Source organism: Berghia stephanieae, chromosome 5 (assembly GCF_034508935.2).
Source record: "Berghia stephanieae isolate SIO BIC M18660-M18661 chromosome 5, UCSD_Bste_1.3, whole genome shotgun sequence".
Classification (NCBI taxonomy): Eukaryota; Metazoa; Mollusca; class Gastropoda; order Nudibranchia; family Aeolidiidae; genus Berghia; species Berghia stephanieae.
In genome coordinates, this window is record NC_088364.1 from 41,232,549 (window position 1) to 41,257,163 (window position 24,615).

The 24,615-nt window shown below is 33.9% G+C and overlaps 1 protein-coding gene across 2 annotated transcripts in view; it reads right to left on the reverse strand.

The window, feature by feature from the left end:
* Nucleotides 1-22,690, reverse strand: part of LOC144972929 (intraflagellar transport protein 140 homolog) — a 53,297-nt gene extending 30,607 nt beyond the window's left edge. Inside the window, exons 1-13 of one of the 2 annotated variants that reach the window (XM_078914755.1) lie at nt 22,580-22,690; nt 19,729-19,880; nt 16,712-16,933; nt 15,633-15,760; nt 13,812-13,957; nt 12,492-12,667; nt 11,653-11,741; nt 10,960-11,066; nt 9,921-10,063; nt 9,204-9,296; nt 2,118-2,228; nt 1,596-1,674; nt 61-152 (exon numbers count right to left, since the gene is read on the reverse strand). In XM_078914755.1, coding sequence (XP_078770881.1) covers nt 61-152; nt 1,596-1,674; nt 2,118-2,228; nt 9,204-9,296; nt 9,921-10,063; nt 10,960-11,066; nt 11,653-11,741; nt 12,492-12,667; nt 13,812-13,957; nt 15,633-15,760; nt 16,712-16,933; nt 19,729-19,872 — 1,530 coding nt within the window. In that variant the 5' untranslated portion in view covers nt 19,873-19,880; nt 22,580-22,690. Of the gene's footprint in view, nt 1-60; nt 153-1,595; nt 1,675-2,117; nt 2,229-9,203; nt 9,297-9,920; nt 10,064-10,959; nt 11,067-11,652; nt 11,742-12,491; nt 12,668-13,811; nt 13,958-15,632; nt 15,761-16,711; nt 16,934-19,728; nt 19,881-22,440 lie in introns of both variants that reach the window. The other variant, XM_078914756.1, reaches the window with a different exon arrangement.
* Between the last annotated feature and the right edge of the window lie 1,925 nt (nt 22,691-24,615).

A 24,615-nucleotide genomic window follows, 5' to 3' on the forward strand; every position in this document is an offset into this window, starting at 1 on the left:
TAAAATTAGAAGTACCATACATTAATCCTTATGTCTATTTCCAGCTAGAATCTACATTACCTGGAATGTTCTAACTTGAACTTTGCCCTGTTCTATGGTATAAACATTTTGCTCATATAACACAATGATCATTGCATCAGTTGCAAAAGTACCTGTGGAAAGTGATATCAAACATTCTTTTTACACCAATGAAAAACTGATATTAAAGTATGCCATAATGTTAAAGCATAAAAAGCAAAAATATTGTTGTGATTGAACAATACATTAAAACGATACCAATGTGTATCTCGAGATGGGTCATTCATATCCTTTAACTTCATCTCAGAGTCTAAGATGCCTTTTACTCATAGCACTTGCTGAGTGTTTGCAAGAACGGTGTCTGGGTGCATTGTTGGTACACATTTTGGTAATATATTTATGGCATTGGTTGGTAATGAAATGTTCACTATGGAATGCATGCGTCTTTTTTTTAACGAGAATTGGTGAGATTACTTTCATAAAGGTCCTCTTTTTATCCAATGAGTGAATGATTGAATGAATGAATGATTTAATGAATGAAGGAATGAATGAATCAATTAATTATTTAATTAGTTAATGATGTGCTGTAATGTTACTTAATTTGTCTTTTACAACTTAATATCATATCTAAAATGAATCCATTAAATCTTTTAAAAACGCATGCAATAAATCTTAAAAGAAGTGCTTATTAATAAAGATAACAATTCAAGTATATAATTTGTATTAATGTTTATCAATATACATATAACCAATATTCTGGCCCACACAAAGCATTCGAGAAACAAATTGACACATATGAGGCAGTATGAGGGTATAAATAATTTCGAGTTTTGGGGAGTAAGAGTTTGTTGTTTTTTTTTAATTGCTTCATTTTGTTTTTGTTTTTTTTAATTGTTATGTTACTTTTTTGTTGTTTTTTTTTGTTTTTGGTTTAATTGTTTTTGTTTGGAAGGGGGTGTTGTTCAGTTTTGTTGGTTTGCTTTTTTTTTTCTTTTGGTTTCTTGAAAAAAACACAAATGAGAGCCATTATTTCCATCATATTATAAGGTAGGATGTTTATGGTCTACAATAATCGATTTTAATTATATAAAAGTTAAAGTCAAAAACAATTTTTAAAATAATTATTATAAAATGTGTAATTAAGCATGATTTTGAACCAAAAAATAAATTTAAAAAATAAATAATAAATACTCACTATGTATCAGTGGAAAAGCACAGAGGAATAAGTCAGGCTTCCGAGGAAGTTTAATATATTAAAAAAGTCGATGCAATTTTATGCTGATACATTCTCATCATATATGATTGGCGACTAAAAGCTATTATATCCATATAATAGGCTTATTCGGAAAGTTCTTTTAAATAATGAGGTCCATAGAGCCTCGTTTATCCTGCTTTCTGCAGTATTGAGCAGGCGGTGAGAATTGCTTGCTAACCTTTATATAGGATGCTGTTCTATCGCAAAGTTTTTTCAACCAGATCTGAAAGACACAGCTTGGTTGAAATGTAGTAAGGAATAAAGTTTTTCTAGCTGTGAGGCCAACAATAAAGAAAAAAATATCTTGAAGTTTCACACTTACCAGCTGCTTTTATCATAGATTTGTCAGGAGAGTATTCATAAATAATTACTCGCTTGCCATTCCATACTGCCAAGGAATCCTAGAGGATTGTATAAAATATTATGCGAAACATCTTTAAACAATAAGTGAAGGATAGTGATGATGAAAGTGACTTAGAACTATAATACTTATCATTGATAGATAATATATAGTTATAATATTTTCTTTTCAATTATAAATTTTGCATGTTAAGATCTGTGTGACATCCGGACTCAAATCAGTTCAATATCAGGTTGCATTTATAAGATTACAATTGAATTTAGAGTCAAAAGTAAAAAAAAAAGAACTAGAGCATTTAAATGGTGCAATTTCCACTAAACATGCTCAAAGCGCTTTACAAAGGATCCATAGCAAAATAGAAAAAAAAAAAAGATCAGAAAAATAATCAATAAAAATATTCAAATGATGGGAAAGGATATTATACAAACTGATTTCAGCTCAAGGTTCAAATTGAATGTTTAATTACTTGACATGTATCCTTACCCTAGTGGTACATATTCCTTTAACTTGGATCTCTGTCTTCAGGTCATGGTGCTGACCACCATCATACATTTCAATGCTTAGAGCGGAAGGGCCATACTGGACAACGGCAGTCTTCAACATGTCAAATGAATACATGAATCAATGACTTATACAATCTAATATTTTCAATTTTAAAAAAACCCAATAAACGTGAGTTTTTATAAAGCGAAATATCCATTCAAATTTGTTTAAATTGCTTTACAATGGTCCCAAGTCAACAGCAACAAATAACATGAGGAACGTGGAATAACACTTGTAAGGTGCTACTTTTTAGACAAAGAAAACGCTGTTACAAGCCAGGTACTCATTTTACACATGAGTGCAATGAGCAAATATGTGTAAATAGCTTCTCACAAGGAATTAACTTTGTATCGCCCACATCAGTATAATAGTAACTATGAATATCATTTTAGTGGATTTTAAAATAAAGAAAATAAAGTGAATAATTTTCTTTTTAAATCATTATACAATTTTTAAATAATGCATAAAACTTGCTAACAAATGAATCGTTGAGATTGGGACACACATGATAATTAAATTATTATGAAATTAAAGTAATCTAATGGATGACACAAAATCAGGAAAAGGTGTAGAAAAAAGAGACTTCATTTATCTTCTTCGCCTATCAAGATCTTGACAAAATAGAGAGTGTCCAGAAAGTCTTTCCCTGTTTAATATCTTTAACATTTAACGATAAACTCTAAACATGGACCTATGAATGCATAATTGGTTTCCATGTTGTTTACCATCATCTTCTACTCAATGTGCCTCAGTATGGTTGCATTGGCTACTTACAAACAAATGTGACCTATTTTCGAGTTTTATCCTTGACTTATGTAGCTTTTGTGGGCTGATGGATTCAATAACAGCTCTTTTTTTCATCGTAAGTATTCCAACATCAAGTGTGGGAGCTGAATAAACAATGTCTCTGATGTAGACCAGAGGAAAAAGTCATACAGAGAAATGCAATCCAGTCAATCTCCTGTAATTTATGTCTGAAAACGTGTCATTTGGGAATTCACAAATTATCCTAGGTGGAGGAATGCCAACTTACTGAAGAATTATCTATGGCTGATATTCATGAAAGTGGGATGCAGCATAAAATTCTAGCATATATCTAAAAAAAAAGACATTTACAGTAATCGTTTTCACGGTATAGAAAGATGGGTTTAAAACTCTGTTGTGCATCTGCCAATACGAAACATTCACTTTGTGTCATCAAATTTAGAATGCCCCTTTCTTTATTTGTTTTTTAAAAAATCGTTTTCATGTCATGTTATGGCCTGCCAAACTGGGCTATGAAAAGTGTTTTGTTGAAATACTTTTGGTGATTTCGTTTCATGCAATCATATAACAAATGGAAAGTTTGTCATACTGTTGAAATAGAAGGGGAGAAAAATGAAGTCTTTTAAGTTCATGTTCATTTTGCTACCTTTGGTGATGTACTGAAGGCTAAGGACTGATATGCATAAATATACGACTTTTCCTTAGTAGTAGTAGTAGTAGTAGTAGTAGTAGTAGTAGTAGTAGTAGTAGTAGTAGTAGTAGTAGTAGTAGTAGTAGTAGTAGTAGTAGTAGTAGTAGTAGTAGTAGTAGTAGCAGTAGCAGTAGTAGTAGTAGTAGTAGTAGTAGTAGTAGTAGCAGCAGCAGCAGTCCGAATGACGTTTGCTGAGAATTGTGTGATTCAGTCATGGTCGATAAGTACAGTGGAACCTCCCGATAACGACATGCCACGGGACCGAGTTTTTATGTCGTTATCCGGAGGTGTCGTTATTTAGAGCTTTCCAAGATGGCGGACAAAGTGGGCGTGGTAAGGCCCGCGGGACCAGTTTTTATTAACATTGACAAAACAGACAAAAGATTGTAGTGTATTCCTCTTAGAGGGTTCTTGTGCGTGTGTCTGGATGAGACTTTTAGGTGATCTGAACTGAGTACACTGATTGTGTGCTCCTGGAATCTACATCTGTTCCCTATTTAAACCATTCCCCTTTGTCTTACTTTTTCTTATGTCATTTCAATTGTAAATCTAGAAGGTTTTTTACTATCCAATTTTCTTCCTTTTTACTGGCGCTGATATGACATAGATGTGTCACAAGCGCTGTAAACCCCTTTAAAACAAACAGAAACAGGTAATTCGGACGCTGCGAGTTAGATAAAATTCCTCCTCCTCCCACAAAAACACTACAAGTACTACTACTACAACTACTGCTACTACTATACTGCTACTACTATTATTATTACTACTACTACTACTACTTGTATCACCACATAATATCACATTTTCCAAGATTTCGTGTTTACTTGCTTACACTTACATTTATACCTTGGTTTTTATTAATGCATATCAGCCAAGATTCGTCAAAAAAAGCTGCGTTCTCATTGGTTTCAAAAGCTGCGTTCTCATTGGTTCAAGCAGGAATCGTTTTTATAAACGTTGAGTACTCATACTCTGTATTTTTAGTATCAGATATCTACGAAAACTGTCGAAAATCGCCAAAATGATGTCGTTATTCGGAGGTTTTATCAAAAAGTGCGTCGTTATTTGGAGGTTTTTTTTACTGTTCTTAAATAGAAAAAAAATCGGGACCACGGGTCAATGTCGTTATCAGGAGGTTGTCGCTATTCGGAGGTGTCGTAATCGGGAGGTTCTACTGTATAGCTGCTCTCTCCATCCATGTTGTTAATTGTTTCCATTGATCACGGTCCCGGGCCAGAGTTTTGAGGCTGTCAAGATCTTGTTGTGACTTTAGTACGGAGGGCACTGCAGTATTTCTTAGTTCTTCAGGGATTAAGTCAGCCTCATCTGAATCCAGAAATTTCTGATATGTAGAGAGGTCCTGGTTCAGGGTAGTTACTATTGATGTTAGTGGTCTCCCTACATATTAGTTGCCATGAAGGAAATATTCTGTCAGTTTGGGCTGGATGTTATCTTCTCGACGTAAGATGTGATCAAATAGCCTCCATCGCTGTTCTTTTATTATTGTACTCAGGCATTGGACCCTGGTTTTGTCATAGAGATCAGTATTTGTAATTGTCTCTGGCCAATAGATTCCGATTACGCGACGTAATGTTTGCGATGGTATGAATCGAGACTTTCTAAGTTCTTTTTTGTGAGGCCCCAGGTTCCACAATTATATGTCAATATCGGAATAATTAGTGCCTCGTAAATCTGTAATCGTTTATTCTCACTGATTAAGTTATTTCTATTCCCTAAATTTTGGAGTTGGTTCAATGCATTGGTGGCCAGCTGTTTTCATTTTCTGATGTCTTTATTTTCGTTGACCAAATTGCCTAGTTTACGTACACTTTTCCATTCATTTAAATTTCTGTTGATTTTTGTATATTCTGTTTTGGATTGATTTACTTTAAGACTCCATGCTTCTAGGGTAGTTCATATTATTGGCAAGTACATTTTCGCTTGATGTTCTGATTCAAAGATTAGGTCTGTATCGTCTGCGTAAATCAATTCACGAGTGATCTTCTTTATTGGTGGTAATTTTGGTCTTAGATCTTTCATGGCCAATTCGAGGTATATCGTGAATAGAATTGGACTCAAGCTGTCTCCTTGAGGGGATCCAATTGAGGTTGATATTGTTGTTAATTCTCTGCCGGATTCAAATTGTAATGTATTATTTGATAATAGGTATCTTATGAGCTTCATGTGATCTTTGTCCAAGAATGAGTCAAGGATTAATAACAAATTGGTTCTGCATATAGTGTCGAAAGCTGAACTCATATCGATTCCAAGTATGGTAAATTCTTCCTTATTTTTCTCCGTTCTGGCTTTCAGCCATCAATGGGCCCATATTATGTCTGCAATGCTTCTAACTCTTCTAAACCCACTTTGTGAAGGTGAAAGATATTCCTCTACCTTTTCTCTAATTCTGTTGAGCGTGATTGTGCTTAAAACTTTTCTTAGTGTGGATAATAAAACGATTGGTCGTAAATTTTCTAAAGGGCCTTTCTTTTTATTTTATTTGTTTAGCAGAATGAGTTTTCCACTTCCAAGATTGAGAACTTGTTTTGTCTTAAATATCTTATTATATATCAGCTAGTATTTGCATGCCTTCGTCGTCAAGACATTTTAGTTCCACTTCTTGGTACACGCTTATAATGTTTATAATTTCTTTATCATTACATAAGATCTTATTACATTTATCTTTGATTATAAGTCTATTATGTATTTTTTTGTCGTTTGATTGTATTCACCGCTTTGAACATTTTCATACTGTCACTCGTACTATTTATTTCTGTCACAATAACATCTATTTTCTTTTTGTGATTATCTATTGATTGAGATTTATTTTTATGCATGATTTCATTTCTTTGTCTCTTCATTTTGTACTTCGCATCCGTATTTGAGCAGCTGTTGATGTCAAGTCTCAGTTGTTTTTTCTGCTGTGATAAGTCATGCAGTATTGGACAGTAATCTTGTTTTTGTGTACTACTTCTCTCATCAGCACACTTTGGACAAGATGTTGTTGAATTTCAGCTGGGTTAGAGGCATCTTTTAAATTCTTTGACGAAAGATTTGAAGCGAGTTTGGTTTTGAAATTTTCTTTGACTAGGTCATCTCTTAGACTGCTGAAGTCTTTGATCGATTTTCTATTTTGTATTTTTTTGTAATACTTATGCCTTGGCTTGTTTTCATTTTCTGTTGGTCTGACCTTTGAAACTAAGAGCCTATGGTCTGTGGAGATCTTCGTTCCTGCATATGTTCGTGAATCATTGAGAATGCGTTTGTAATGGTCCGAAATTATGATAAAGTCTATCTGATTGTGCATATTGATAATCTTGGCATCAGAATTTTTCCACGTTCCTTGCCATGTAGTAATATGTCAGGATGGGTGTTTAAAGGCACTATTACATATGAATAACTTATGCACACAGAAATATAATTAAGATACTGGCCATTTTCATTACGCAGTCCTTTGGAATAAACACCAAGGCATGTTTCGTTGTTGTCTTTCCTTGTTCCTATTTTGGCATTATAATCGCTCGTGATTATGATGTTGTCATTTACATGGTCTCGGATTATCATTTCAATTTCATTGTATAATCTATCTCTTAGTGTTGAATCCTTTTGGATGTCCCCAAAGTAGGATGATGGCTGTTGATTATAAGTGTAGGCTTGTTGCTTAGAAAGCATGGAATGGTTTTAAAGCTCAAAACAGATATTCTTTTGTTTATAGACCAATATGAGTTTAAATAAGGTGTTAGACAGTTTGATATATGAAAGCCGAGCCCTCCCTGGATATTTTCATGCTCGAATGTAATGAGACGGCAACCTCGTATTATTTCATCATTGGCCTTGTCTTTGGTCTCTTGTATGCTTATTACATCTAATTTGTAAGTAAATAGGTCTTCAATCAGGTTATTTTTCTTAAATTTTGAGGAGAAACCGTGGACATTGAATGATGCGATGTTCATTTCTAATTCATAATTACGTCATCAATAGTCGAAATCTACTTCTGTGGTCAAGAGACTTAAAATAGATGTTACTTCCTTTTAATTTAAATTATCGATAATAGGTTGTTGAAGCGCCCCAATAAAATGGTCATAAATTTACGAAATTCACACAGTACCTTGTCAATCCGTTATTAAATTTACATAGTAAACATATTTAATAAACAAATAAATTAGTAAATAAGCAGAATCCTTAGCAGATTCACACAATTCTTTTGTAGATAGTTGTATCGACAAGGGGTCAACTGAACTCCAATCACGGAAGTTCACCTTCCTTAGAAGATGGTCAAAAGCAGATGCAAATATCGATAATGGTTTTAGAATAATAAGCTTTAAAAATCAGGGAAAGATTTTATGGGCACCCTGTATATTATCAAACAATTCGTTTTTCACAATAATTTTTACATTATATCACTTTTATTTCGTTTTTTTTTCTTTGTTTTTTTTATTATTCATAGATTACCAAACTCATTTAATAAATAGCTTAATTTTAAACTTTTGAATTTATTACAATACCCATATCATTACAAAATATCCATTTCCTCTATACTTAAATCATCATCATCAGCAACATCATTGCCTTTTTCACCCTGGGTCAGGGTTTAGGCCACAGACAAACCAATTCCATCCTTCTCTATCCTGAGCCAACTTCGGTCGCCCAAGATGAAAAAAAAAGGATTTGATTTGTCCGCATGTGTTTCTGTAACAATTTGAGTTTTACAGAAGGGGTGTTAACCCTTCGACAACCCCTAACCTGGAGAACCAGGAGAATCAAAAAGGGGAAGTCACACACTATTAGTCGCCTTTTACAACCCGCTGGCTTGGCGTTGGGCTAAATTTGAACCCTCTCTGTTGAGGGACCCCAGACACCACACAGGGGATATACTTAAATGAGGGATTACAAATAGCTCAGTTGGTTGAGCACTCAACCCACCAGTAAAGGACAAGTTTTTTTATCTACCAAGAGTTGGGAATCGTTTTTCTACCCGTATGTCTAAATGTCCAGAAGGCACTGGGTTTTTTTGTTTGTTTGTTGCTTTAGGTCTCTTCCAACACAATTGAGGTTATATGAGAGACAGCTGAAACAAAAAAACAAGCAATCTAACAAAAATAGTACAAATGTAAATCAAAATCATAACCTAAAGATATCATAAGCTAAATTATAAATAACCAAGAACAAACAGGCAGAAGATTTACAGAAAAAAAAATATCCCCTGTCAAAAATACAATCACAAACCAAAGAAGCAGGATAGGCTAGTAAAGAGAAGAAGAAACGACATCACTATTGGATCGTACACCCATGCGAACATCATAGGTATATGATTCAAGGGTGATGCTCCCATCCAACCACCCGCAAGGCACTGGTTGATTGGTTTGTTAAATCTAGTCAAATAAAAACAAAACAACCAGTGCCTTCTGGACATTTAGACATAGGGGTAGAAAAAAGATTCCCAACTCTTGTTTTTTTTAATTAGCTAAAGAAAAATCCTTTCCCATAAAAAAAAAAAAAATCTTTAAGGAAAAAGAATATGATCATCCACTATTTGCGCTAAGGACTAAATGACATAACATGATAATTACCTGATCCTTGTAACTAAAATTCATGACTTGTTCACACAGAATGTAAATGTTGGCAATGGTGTTAACAGCGGTCAGTCCTTTACTGTGACTATACTGGATATAAGAAAATTATAATGCTCAATTAATTTTTATTAAATCAATAAAATAAAAATATTATTAATCTACATAGTTTTTCAGTGACAAAAATATTATAAATTATTTGTAACAGCAGGAGTAATGTAGTGAAAATAAAATAGCATGAATACGCTTCCAAGAAGAGCATCATTTAAAAACATTCAATATTTGGGTTCATATCTAAAAAAAAAATCATTTAAAAAGAACAATAACAAAAAAACAAACCTATAAATAGACAAAAGTATAAGTGAAAGAAAACGAAATAATGAAAGTGAGCCTACATGTGAACTACTACTCTCTTATACTCACCTTGCTTTTTTTTTTAAGTCACATGTATTATCTGTTGAAATTTTATTTGAGTTTTGTGCTTTGACAAGTTTGATGACAATTTTAATCCCATTTTGACTTTGCAGTTCCATTCAAAGTAGTTTTTAATCCAATGAAATTTTAGAAAGGAGGAAATAGTGACAGGTTGCCCAGAGAAATTGTCAATAATTGTGGCAGGTAATCACAAAATACAGCTGGCCATCATAATTAGTTGGACTGAATCATGTAACAGACGAAGCTTAAAATGAAGCATTTAGAATAAGAAAAATCACTTACCTCTATCTGTCTGATTGGACCTTCTACATTTGCTGGAGCCTGCAATTTCCATTTCATGTCCCCATCTACCTTCCTGTTGCCAACGGGTGGTGAATATTTCCAGAAAGCTACATTCCCCATGTTGGTTCCTCCAGCGAGTACACCTAAAGATTATGCAAATGAAATGATAAAATGAAAAGGCCAAATAACTCGATTGGTAAAGCACCAACTCATTATATGGCCAGTTTCATTCTCGGATTGAGTTGAATGAGGTTTTTTTTCGACCCTTCTGTCAGCCCTGCAGTAAATGAGTATCTATGTCTGATAAATCTGGTGGAAAGTACATTGCAATAAATCGGTGTCCTATATAAAGAGTAGCAAAAAATTGTACCTATCCACTTATAGCAACAGAAACTGGGATAAACTTCAACCCAATGGGTCATATGGACCTAAAGTAAAAGAGTAACATATTGATGTGGATGAGCAAAAGAATATAATAGCTGAAAAAAAAGATAAAATATGATGACGGAAAGTATCAATCTCAAATCATCATTATTATTTTTAGCAGTAGTAAAAGTAGCAGTAGTAATAGTAGATGTAGTAGTAGTAGTAGTAGTAGTAGTAGTAGTAGTAGTAGTAGTAGTAGTAGTAGTAGTAGTAGTAGTAGTAGTAGTAGTAGTAGTAGTAGTAGTAGTAATAGTAGTAGTCTCCTTATTAGTAGTAGCATTGGTATCATTATCGTTCTAATTCTTCTACATCTTCTCCAAACTATCACTATAATCAATATGTTAATAGAGTAGTAGTAGTAGTAGTAGTAGTAGTAGTAGTAGTAGTAGTAGTAGTAGTAGTAGTAGTAGTAGTAGTAGTAGTAGTAGTAGTAGTAGTAGTAGTAGTAGTAGCAGTAGTAGTAGTAGTAGTAGTAGTAGTATTAGTAGTGGTAGTATTATCCTTATTAATAGTACCATTAGTATCATTATCATTCTAATTCTTCTATTTCTTCTATAAACTATCAATATATTCAATATGTGAATAGACTTTGTGTAAATGGCCGTTTTCTTACCACTGTCTTTGTTGTAAGCCAAGCACATAACAGCTTCATTTGAGTCATATCCAGAGTGGCCCTCCAAAGTCAGAATGTAGTTGTCATCTTGATCCAAGTCCCACATTCTGTCAAATTTAAAAATTGATAAATTTGAATAAGAACGTAAATTTAGCATTCTACAGTAGTAAATTTGGAATGATGATCCACATAACAAAGAAAGTTCAATCAATGTGTGATAACTTTCTCAGCAGCGCACTGCTCTAGCAAGTGTGTTGTCACAAAATTATATCTAAAATCAAAACCACAGCGCGATAAATGTCTAAAATAAGGACAAAGCCTTTTCGCAATGTGTAATGGAAAAATATGAAGGGTTTAGCCCCATGAGATTTCTTCTTCAGGAAAAACTTAGGGTCATTGTCAAAATAGGTGAAATTTTTAATTTCTATTTTTTTTTGGGGGGGGGGGGGGGGAGGGGGGGGGGTGAGAATGGTTAAATAAGATGTTTTCTAAATTGTGAAAGTCTATAGTAACAGACCAATAGACAGGAAGAAAGATGATCATGAACATTAAACTTTGAATGAGACCTTCGTGAAGTACAATAACAGGAGGTAAAGCACAGAATATCAGTTAAAACTTACTTGAAATAGAAAGCCCAACACACGAAGAAGACAAAATTGAGTGACAGAGAGGATTTTAAAAATATGTACTCACCTGACCATCATTTCCCCAGAGGCCATAGCTAATAGCCCTTTTCCAGCCCAGATAATAGTGGAGTTTTCAGATCTGCCGCTCATTTTTACCTACATAGCATAGAAAATAGGGGGAATTAACAAAAATTCACCCAATTTTTCATAATAATTTTCTGCACTCCATTTTCAATATCAACTACATTTTTTTCATAGAATATTTCAAAAAACGAATTCAATAAAGCACTTAAACCTCAAAAGAAAAGTCTTATACAAAAAAGAAAGTGAGCAATTGGGGGAAAAGGAAAAGATGCGGCATGAAGTCTAGAAATGTAAAATATAAGCATATGAATAGAATTTAATGACAAACATAATGAACAAAAATTTAAGAATCAAATCCTTCATCAGCAAAACAAATGATTAAGACAACAATAAAAAAGCACCTGAAGAAAAACAGACAAAAGTAATAGATGACTGGGTGTCAACACTAATTGAGTAATGTGGATTACTTGCTTCTTGCTTTTTAAAAATGGAAATCAGAACAACAACAATGTCAAAAATATAATTAAACCAAACAAATGGAGCAAGATGACTGAGTAGATAGGGTAATGTATTATAAATCTGAAAACCCGAGTTTGAGCCATGCTTTTTTCTTGAAAAATAACTAAAATCCAATCTATTTTACAGAACTGAACTGCAGTTGATGACTGGGTTATTTTGTTTGTTTGTTTTTTGTTTTTTACGATAGACTCTGACTTTGATATTCCTTTTACGAGGAAGTGCAGAGCATTATCCCATATGTACACTATGAATTTTGTTTAACAAATTATAATTTTTAAAAACTCCAAGATGTAAACTACAAACCTTAAGTATTTCTTTTGTGTCTCCCTCACCAAAGACAGCGTGTTGTGTCAGCATGAGATTCTCCGTAACAGTCACCAAGACATTTTTATCTTCATAAAAGAGAAGCTTTTTGATGGGTGTGTCTAAAGAAAAACACTGTGTGCACCTTCCCTGGTCACTCATGAAGTAAACACCACCTTCAGGGATTAAAAATTAATATGGTTGACAATAATATCATTACATTGTGCTGCTTATTTTCATATATTTCATAATGTTGTTTTGAAACATTCAAGTGCCATGAATTGAGTTTTTTTTATTTGCTGTCATTGAACGACCAATATCCATCCCTGATTTCTGAATATCACCCTTCACAATGGACTTAGGAAACAGTGAATTGCCATTTACCACTCATTTTACTTCGCCTTTAAACACAAGTCATGTGCTTGATTGGCTAGCTGAAATAATGCAGTAATGTTAAATGAAAGCTAGGACTATATGCTTCTTAGTGGTCAAACAAGCCAGCATACAGTTTGAATGAAAGCAAAAAAACAAAAAACAAATGAAAAATACAAAGTCATGATAATAAATATGTTGAGGTGAAATTTCAGCTCGAGAGACAAACAGTGTAGACGTTTTGGGTTTCCCTTTTATCAACAGACAGGATGGTTAATAAAACTTGAAACACATGGTCGTGGTGATTATTTAGACAATAGATTTTGATTCTTAAGTCTTAATAACCATCACTTGTGTTTTATAATTCGTGCCTTATTGATCTTTCTGTCTGTTGATAAAAGAGAAACCCAAAGCGTCCAAACCATTTATCTCTGTTAATAAACTGTAGCTGAAATTTACCTTACTACTGTTTTCACTTATCCGGGTGTCAAGTAGCATTATTTACAATTCACCTTACTTACTTACTTACTTACTTACTTACTTACTTACTCACTTACTTACTTACTTACTTACTTACTTACTTACTTACTTACTTACTTACTTACTTACTTACTTACTTACTTTCTGTTGGCATTTAAGGAAGCGACAATTTATTCTGGGTAATGAATTTTATAGGAAAAAAAAGTTTCATGTGGAATCGCACATTAAAGCATAAAAGACCACTCACTATGTCCAGCAATCATATAGGAATTACTGTGGAGATAATGATGTTGCGACACTAGTGATGATGCTATGTGGTTTTAAATTTTATTGTTGAACTTTTTTTTCCATTCCCTTGACAAATGTCGAAATAAGAAACTGTCTGAAACAAATTTATTCTGTTTGCTCACTTAATCCGTTGCTGAAAAAGTTCTAAAAGAGAGAAAGAATGTTTGGGGGTTTTGTTACCACTAGCTCCTCCAATGAAAAAAGAGAGAGACTCCTGGTGTCCAAAAGATGTCATCAGCTTGCTCTTCCCACCACGTGTCCAATTAAACATATCTAAAGCATTTTCATCCCCACTCACAGCAGCTCTAGCTAAACTTGTTATATCTCTGAAAGAAAGTATATTTTAAAAAATTGAACATGAATAAAGCAAAATCTATGTGAAATCTAAAGCCAATGTTCCAAGAAGAGTCAAGCAAACTCACAGATAGATTTTACTACTCTAATATGTACAAATGAAAACTTAGAAACAGAGATGCTCCGGAAGTGTCAGGCAGTAGTGCGGGGTGGTCCTAGACAAGCTTAAGGACCACGGTCCTACGGTTCCTGGGAAATGAGAGATAGCTTCGCTGAGAGGGAGAGTGATGTGTGCTGTGCAGATAGCGCTATTACACAAGAGTGACAAGAATTGTGTGAGTGTGAGTGTGTGTGTGTGTGTGTGTGTGTGTGTGCGTGTGTGTGTGTGTGTCTGCAAAGATTGATGGGGTAGGGAGTTGAAAGAAAAAGGGATTGTTAATATTTTGTGTCTGTGGCATGCTGGACCAAAAATATGGGAAGAGTTTGTTTTGATTTGTTTTTTGTCTTTTGGGGGTTTTTGTGTCTCTGTTCCTTTTTTCTCTTTTTGTGCGGCTATGTGGTCTTGTGGTATGACAATCGCTTTAGGATCGGAAGGTCCTGGGTTCGAGCCTCGCTCGGCGCCTAGTTGAGTCCTTGAAAGACTCTTTACTCACATTCTATCACCATACTCAGGTGTAAAATGAGTACCTGGTCGTCAACAGTGTTGTCTCTGTCGAAAAAAAAATTGTAACATCGCCTAACAGGCATCATGTCTCGTTCTACATGTTACGTGTTGCTATTAGTCAGGCACCCATTGTAAAGTGCTTTGAGCACATTTAGTGGATATTGCACTATATGAAAGCTCAATTTTTTTTTTGATTTTTAATTTTTTTAAATATTTCTACTTTGGATAGGATGCTAGTCTATCCCAAAATACTTTTCACCAGATCTAACAAACCCAGCTACCCATTCACTGCTGAGTAGACAGGGAGTTCAGAAAAAAAAAGCTCGACTGCACCCGGGATCCATCTCTGCCCTTTGTGTATAAAGAGAGTGCTCTATCAACTGAGCTATCGGGGCCCCCAAATATTCTATTGGGCTTTTTAAAAATACAGACGTTATAACTGTTATTTAGGAAGGAAGATATAATATGTGAAACTCATATTATTTGATTAGTTAAAACACATATATATATACTATTCTCATAGTCCTTTTTTTTTAATACCTTAAAATATTAATTAATCTATTATTTTTTTTCTTAAAACAGCTTCGATTGAGAATAAAAAATTAGAGCAAAGGAAGTGTGTATCCAATCCTCCAGAGTAGTGGATACCCACTGTACATAAAAATTCCTCCAGCCGAGGACTACCTATATTGACAACAAGAACTCATATAAGTTAGGGACATAAGATGCTATTTATCACACTAAAATAAGAGGAATGGATAAGCATCTAGTAACAGGAGGACTGGCTACTACACATAATTTGTTTCCAGTTTTCCACTCTCCTCTTGATTACATGACTTGATTCAGCATGTGGTTATAGTAGGCTTAAGCCTAGAAAGTCTTTTACCCGGCTAGAATAGTACTAAATTTAGTAACTCTAGTTGAGAACCAGTCCATATCTCCGAGTCTTTTTCCTGATTTAATTTCACTCACAGGGTTGAGGAGATTAACGAAGTCAGTGATTCATTTACAGTCTCATGTTATATTCATTAAGTTGTACTCACAGTGAAGGATCAGGTGGAGGTAGTGGTTTTGATATGATATGGGATAATGGTTCATTGACATGATGCTGAAAGGGGTCCTGACCAAAACGACCTTTGCTGTCTGACTTCCAACCAATCAGCACACCTGACTGGAAAAAGGATGGATTATAAAATTATTATTAGGAAAGGCAAAAAAAAAAATAAAAAGATCATAAAACAGACTGTATTAATATTTAAATGTCAATTTTTATTTCAGGAGTTGCGCTTGTAACCCTTTTACGCCTTATAATTATTAGTGCAAGTAAAAAAGGAAGATGATTCGATATTCAAAGGAGAATTGATCTAGAGCAGGTGCCATGACACTTAAATTTTACATTCAGAAATTCTAGATTATCTGTGAGTTATTATAAAGGGCATTAGTAAAAATTCTCTGTGAAAATTATATCAAGAATCAAGCAATAATAAACTCCTTCACAGTACAAGATTCTCTTATAACCAAAATAACATCTCACATAGAAAACATAATAAACTCAGTGTGGTCACCTAATCTGAATTTGAAAATTCCAAATTTGAAATTTGTTTTCTCTGTACCAAGGGGAGATCATATCAGTATTCTGTAATTTAACAAATCAAAGTAATTCCTATTATTTATGATACAAGAAGTAATCTGGCACACTTGTAAGCAAACTATGGGGATCGAATAACTTTGAATGAAAAGTAATAAAGGTATATTGCTCATCTCTAAACAAAATGTTTTTCTGAATACTTGAGGTATTCTACCGCATGCATTTCATTACTATTTTAATTCCTTCCATTGCACCATTGAATAAGAAAAAAAAACCCAAAGAAGTAAGAGCTAAGTGAAGAATATTTCGTCCCATAATTTATATTCTATTAAAATCATCACATAAAAACTTTCCAAATAAATGAGGAGATTAGAGAGATATTGCCCATTTTTTTATAATACTAACTTTAACATCTAAATGTTAATTGATATAATTTGGTAATTTTCACTGAGATCAAGCTACTTTCATTTTGATTGTTATGGAATTGTTAATTTTGTTTTAAAGAAGTTAATCTCGATGATAATATATATTTACAATATCAGCTGATAGTAGTCGAGATCCACTTGAACTCCAATGCATGACTGAAATTTCTGCTCGATGCAAGTGTGAGGCCTCAATAAGCTCTTTGTCTTGCTCATTCCAAATCGTTAATTCTCCTGTCTCCCATCCCACAACTAAAATCTTTTTTGTTGGATGCCATGCATAAGCTGTTGGACGCCCTTGATGAGCTATGGGTTTATGTGAGAGTTTTTCGCCCTGTAAAATAATTTTTTAAACATGTGATTGAAAAATAATATACGAAAACTGTAAATTATCAATTTTGTAACTGAAAAAAAATATATAAGACAAATATATCATAAGGTTTTTGGATTTAAACTCAAAGAATTCCAATTAGTACAAATATTCTTCTAACTGACCATCACTTTTTATCATATGTATTTTTAAAATTCAGATAACTCAATTGACCTTCAGACCTAAAATGATTTCTTGTGTCTACTTCCAATACTTGTATTAACATTTTTAAAACAAATAAACTTTGACTCGTTGATTCTATGTGATTTTAGGGGGAAAAAATAGAAATGAAAATTAACTGAAATGTCATACAGCTTTCAAAAACCTTCAGTCGGAGTCATATAATGAATGTAACGTCACTAAGCTATATAACATTTTTAAAACAAATAAACTTTGACTCGTTGATTCTATGTGATTTTAGGGGGAAAAATAGAAATGAAAATTAACTGAAATGTCATACAGCTTTCAAAAACCTTCAGTTGGAGTCATATAATGAATGGAACGTCACTAAGCTATATAACATTTTTAAAACAAATAAACTTTGACTCGTTGATTCTATGTGATTTTAGGGGGAAAAAATAGAAATGAAAATTAACTGAAATGTCATACAGCTTTCAAAAACCTTCAGTCTGAGTCATATAATGAATGTAACGTCACTAAGCTATATGTAATAATACTAAAACAATAACAAACTGTTATTAAGAAGACCTAATGACAGGATCACTGGTACTATTTCAGATCAGCCACTTTCAAATGGAATTCTTGCATTGACGAGCTTATCCCATTAATAACTGAAATAATTAATCAGTCATTGCAAACTGGTATCGTCTCCTCTTGTTTTAAAACAGCTCTGATTACCCCATTTTTAAAGAAACCCTCTATAGACCATAACTATTTCAAAGCTACAGATCGGTTTCAAATCTTCCCTTTATTTCCAAAATCATGGAAAAAACAGTTCTTCACCAATTAACTTTATATTTAAAATTGCATGATCTATATGAGCTATTCCAATCAGCTTATATGGAAAACCATAGCACAGAGACAGCACTGTTATGGGAAGTAAATAATTTGATTTTAAATGTTGACAAAAAAGAGGTGAACATTTTATGTATGTTGGACTTAGTTGCATTTGACACGATTGACCACAACATTCTTTTGAGTCGACTTGAAGATCTCTTTGGTATCAAGGGATTGGCGTTGAAATGGTTTGAATCTTATTTAACAAATCATCAACAGATTATTATTAGTAAAGGCAAAAAAAAAAACAAAAAAAATCATAAAACAGACTGTATTAATATTTAAATGTCAATTTTGATTTCAGGAGTTGCTGCTTTTCAAATCATCTGATCATCCTCTGAAATTTGGTGTGCCACAGGGATTGGTATTGGGTCCAGTTCTTTTTATAATGTACATGACATCCCATGGATCAATTATTTCTGATTTTAATCTACATTACCAATTTTATGCAGACGATAGTCAAATCTTTTACAGCAACCTAGGACCATTTACAACATTTAATAGAACTTCTCCAATTTTGCTTTGTTAAATTGAAAACTTGTATGGAACTGAGCAGACTAATACTTAACAATAGTAAAACTGAAATAATCTTTATCGCTAGGCCAGCAATTCTTAAAAATGTAGAGTGTAAATCAATAGTTTTAGGAAATAGTGTAATTGAATTGCTAATGTTGTTAGAAATCTTGGTGTAATTATTGATTTAGATTTGGATTTTACTAGCCAAGTAAATCACATCATAAGGTTAATGTACAAGGAACTGAGAAGAATATGTAGTGTTAGACATCTCATTACAAGAGACATCTCAGCCTTGCTAGTTAATTCTCTAATCCTGTCAAAGCTAGATTATTGCAATTCTTTCCTCTCTTCTATAAATAAAGGCAAAATATAACCCCTTCAGTTAGCCCAGAACGATGCTGCCAAGCTTATTTATACCAAGAGGAGATACCAATCTGCATCGGATATACTAAGAGAACTCCACTGGCTTCTCATTGAGAAATGTATAGAATATATAAGTTCTGAACTATTGTCATTAAATCACTGCACTCTCAATTGTCCTGGCTACATGAATGACATGATTAAATTCTACGTACCAGCCAGAAATCTGAGATCAAAGACTGATAATCACATTCTTGTGAAGCCAAAAATGACTCGTAAAATTGGCGAGAATGCGTCTGAATATTCGGCACCCCTTATCTGGAACTCCCTTCCAATATATATCAAAGAAAGTAATGATACAGATTTCTTTAAAAAACATCTTAAAACGTTTCTTTTTAATGTGTAAACTTTAGAATTATATTGCTTTGTTAGATACTGGTTGTATGTTTGAGTAAAAGTTGTCACGTTACTGTTAAGCACTTTGAGCTCGTTGAGATATGGGGTAAGGCACTATATAAAAACCATATATTATTATCATTATTATTAATTAACATAAAAATGTAGGTAGATGATGAATACTGTCCAAAACAAGAATCACAGGACTTCATAAATTGACTAAAAGTTTTGTTCTCGATTCATCACATTATATCGTTGAAAGCTCATTATGTAGTTCAAATAATTTTGTGATCACTCTAAAGCTAAATGGATATAAAAATACAGATGCAGAATATGTCACTATGATAGAAATTTGTTATATAATCCACATTTTATCAATAATTGATTGAATTAAAATATGTATATATTAATATTGAAGTGGATCCTTTTTTTCTCTCTCACTTATTTTGAATTAAAAAGCAGTTGATTACCTCCTCGTTATAAAGAAGTACATTTCCACCTTTATCTTCACTGTAGGTTAAAACAGCAAGAATTGGAGAAGATTTCAACCATCCAATATCTGTATTGATCCCAGATCCCCCAGTATCAAGTCGATGATCGAAATGCACAGCCATTCTTTGCTCTGCAATTAATTATCAACTAAAATACATGTAAATTCAATTTCAAAAAGGTGAAAAAGTAAGAATTATACAAAAAATTATATAAAACTGTATACAATACTGATTACAAGATGAATTTTTAATTCAGAAAAGTGAGTGGAGCAGGCACTTATGTTGGTAACAACAAGATATGAAGTGAATAGAAAAGTGCCAGAAGACAATAGAGAATAAAAATTTTTCGCGGCGGTGGTGGGGTTTGAACCTGCGACCTTATTGGTACGACAACTCCGCCTGGCAGGTGAGAGCGTGGCTCTACCGTGTGAGCTATCCACGAACACAAAAATATTCGTTTCAAACTCAAAGTCATTACTAGATCCCTCTCTCACCCACTTCTTGAGACCGCCGATTCGTTCGTACACCACCATCGCGAATAATTTACTGTGAGAAAAATGCGCACATTTACACAGCCCAATTTCATTATTTCAATGTGCTTTCCGTCCAAGTTTACAGACTTCTTCAGCAAAGTTACTAATATATATCGGCAGATAACACAACCCACAGATAAAGAGAAATAAATCAATAGGCAGACACATGAGAGATAAATGATAATTACTACTGCATTATAGAAAGATTGAACGAACTTTTTCTTTTTCAATTAAAGTCACAATTATATTAATCACAGTTGTCAGTTAAAAAGTTTCATAATTGAAAGTTTGAATCAAATTTCAAATAACTTAGTTTTACCGCAACATATTCTTAAAGTTAGCACTAATTTGTTGTCATTGTTATGTGTATGCATGTGTGAGTGTGTGTGTGTGTGTATGTGTGTGTGTGAGAGAGAGAGAGAGAGAGAGAGAGAGAGAGAGAGAGAGAGAGAGAGAGAGAGAGAGAGAGAGAGAGAAAGAGAGAGAGAGAAAGAGAGAGAGAGAGAGAGAGAGAGAGAAAGAGAGAGAGAGAGAAAGTCTCAGTTTGCATGTGTATTTGAGCATGAATGGACATGTGTAGGAATGTAAAGCGCATTGAGCAGGACTTGTTACTGGTGACGCACTTTAAAAATGTTAATAATTATAACACTATATTTCTTTAGCATCTAAGCATCCACTTAAAAGTGTTCTGCAGCGCTTTACATTAAACTCACACACACACACAAACATATACACACATATAAACATTTAAAAGGCTATCAAAATCAACATAATTCAATAAGGTACCAATCCCCATTGTGTCCTATGTGCATCTGTTTAGCAAATGTATGAATAATCATTGTGTAACATTTCTTATTATATTCTTTAGATTCATTTTTTCATTATTTCTATTTGGTTATTATGGTGTGGAACCCAAACTGATCAACCATGGCCCATTGTTGGTTTAACAATAACTAATAGCATTTCTCTTTACTTGACGTCGGGCAGCTTGATATGATACATGGATGACAAATTCTAGGGTGTGATTTGCCTTCTTACATACATATTTATTTTGTTCAGTCCATTGATGTGTGGTATCATTAACAACTCCTAAGGATTTCGAGTTTAGTTTCTTATAGAATTTTGTCTGCAGAATAGCCTCGAGAGATATTGGGGGGAAATATTAGTGAAATGGTGAACGGGCTTGCCCTAATAGCAGGCGGAATACAGTTCTCTTTCTTCCTTATTCATGGAAGTAATGTGTTGACCCCGATCTAGCAAATGATATCCACTATTTTCCACATTCCCAGAGTGGATCCATCAAGATTGGTCTGGAGGGGAGTCGAGTCAGGCATGGATGTCGTTCTTTCATGATCATAGAGAGAGTGTATCTTTGTACAATATGGAGTTGATTTTGTTATAGTTGTGATGATAACGTTACTGCCATGCTGCTCTGACTGTTATGTGACGGAATTGATAAAGGCTTCTAAGAAACCACAATTCCTTGCTTGAAATTGTTGGCCGTTGCCTGTTTTGTTTTTTCACTCAAGACCGACATTTTTTCGTGGTCAACTTTTAAAAAAATCAGAGACCAAACACTTACAACTTACGATCAAACGATAATGTATGTTTTATTTGTTTTTGTTTTTTTATTTTTGTTTGTATTTTAGTTTGCTTTACTTTTTTCTTGTTTTTTTTTCTCAAATCAAAATAACATCGAAAAGACATAGGTCTATCTTACATTTATTATATTATAATAATAACTTTTCTACGAAGGCAGGGTGATACTACTAGCCTTCCATTTTGAATGAACCAAGTTGACAAACACATTTCTAAACATCGCTGCTCTCTTTAACTTCAACTTTGTATCCCAGATAGGCATTACTTTAACTTTAAGTTCAAGTGTTTCAAGAATAAGAAAGAGGGTTCGACTTTCACAAATTTATGAAAATCGAGAAGAATAACGAGTCGCTCTATCTTAAATAGTTATGCTCTATTAAATGTCGAAATACTTCTTCAATATTCAATTATAATTCTAATGAAAAAAAATATTTTAAAATTTAAAATTCAAACAATTTGAATTTGACATTTAACAAACAATTAAACTTATTAAATGTTAAAGTTAAAGAATAAAATCTAAAACTAAAATTAAAATGATTCCCCGATTCAGATTCATTACCCGTGCCCAAATGAAATGACTTCAATTCTTTCCAACGAAACAATTCGATTCCCAAGGTTTAAAGAGTCATAGATATTTTGTCCGGAGGGATGGGCATTCGTAATTATATTGAAATATGACAAGGACATTCTTTGCCAACCTGATTGTTAGCTTGGTTGCTATGATGCCATCTATACCACAATTTCGGTTACATTCCAGCCTCCATGATGAGAAAATATGTGTGAACCCGGAAGTAAACAACCAGTGTCATAAAAATCAAAAAGCCAAACCTGTGAGCCAAAAAAAAAAAAATAATAATAAAAGTCTATTAACGAAACAAACCATAGACTTCTTTGCCGCCATCCATCATTTGTAACTTCGGTGAACTTAATGTTTGTAACCAATGAGCATTTTATTTGTAGGTCTGATATCCCAATTCCATATTGGCCCATTGTAATGGAAATCTCAAAAAAAAAAAAAAAAGAAGAATGACGCAAAATATTGTCCATTACAACAATGTGAAACTAAACCCATAAGTGGGTTCTGATGTCAGACCTGCATAGCTGTAGGTTGTAACCGACGTGGCTGTAACCAAATGAAACCACAATAAAACTCTCTCTCTCTCTCTCTCTCTCTCTCTCTCTCTCTCTCTCTCTCTCTCTCTCTCTCTCTCTCTCTCTCTCTCTCTCTCTCTCTCTCTCTCAACCAGGCGGAGGGTGTCGTGTCAATTGGATCCTGAGTTTGGCACTGACCCCGTGACTTTTTATTCTCTGTTTTCATCTGGCACTTCTCCATACCCTATTTTTCTCATCATTAAGTGGGGCTTTGTAGTCTAGTAGTATGACACTCTACTTCGGACCTGTAGGTAAGTCCCTGGTTCAAGTTCAAGTCCCGATCTGGGAAAAGCAAAGTTAGTCGTTACAGAAGGCTCTTTTCTTCACATCTCTCACCGCAATCAGATGTATGTAATAATATGAGTACCTACCTGGCCAATAACAGCGATATATCTTTCAAGTTAAAATATAATAATACTCTTCAACAGTCGCAACGTCACTTCCTTCCTAATGACGCATGGTAACTTAGTAACACTGGCTCTAAACTATCTGAACAATGGCGGACGCCCGTATGAAATATTTCTCCGGCAAGCATAAAGGGTATCCAGAGGAAATAAACCACATAAATTTGATCATGTTTTGACTTTTACACATTCTGATCACAAGGCATATGAAACGTTCTAGCCAGCATGAAAAATAAAAAGTAAGTATTTTCTTTGTTTAGAACCAAGATGGCCGCCGTTGCCGGGCGGCGTGACATCAGACTATTGAATCGTATTGCCTTGCAGGCGTCATGCCCCGTTCTTCGTGTTAAATGTCGCTGTTTGCTAAGGAACCATTGTGAAGCGCTTTGAGTTTGAGCACGTTTAGTGGATATAGCTCTATTATAAAAATTAAAGATTTATCTGTTAAAATCCTGACAAGTGGTATGAAATGCATACATAACTAATTTTTCGATATTATAATATATGGGCAGGTCCAATCGCCACAAAGCCCATGAAGTTATTCATTCTCTGTTGAATGCAAGGAATTTACCCAATGGAAACCGTACGGTGCTCTTATTGGCTAACCAACCAGCGGCCTCGATGAGAAAAATATCCGCCATTTTGCTGTTGGCTGGGAATCGCGTTACTATAGTAAACAAGCGCTGATCGGCCGTTCATGAAAACAAGTTGCTGCTCGCTCGTTTAACTCAAAATTATTCAAAACGATCTCTCTAAAATGATATAAATGTGACTTCTTAAGGTTTTCTTCACGGTCAAAACCACACAACATTCTATATGATTACATCCGAGGCAAAAAGGAATATTGACAGGTCGACCGAGAGTTGAACTCGTGAGACGACAAACATCAATGCGAAGTGTAGCGAGAGTCAAGCTATTGTTTGTCTTGTCCTATTCTATATAGAGAAAAGGATAAATAGTATAGCCTCGTGTGTGAGTGGTTGCGTGTCATAGTCTTGTTTTTAAATTGTTTCTGTTGTTTATGTGTGTAGTGATGACTTTCTCACACTCAATTTCAATGCCGAAAGAGGAATTCCCGCACACAAGAAAGGGGAATTGGGGTGGTATTTGGCATACATATTGTATAGTATCTAGTTCTAAATAGATAACTGATTAGAATTATATAATGATATATAAAC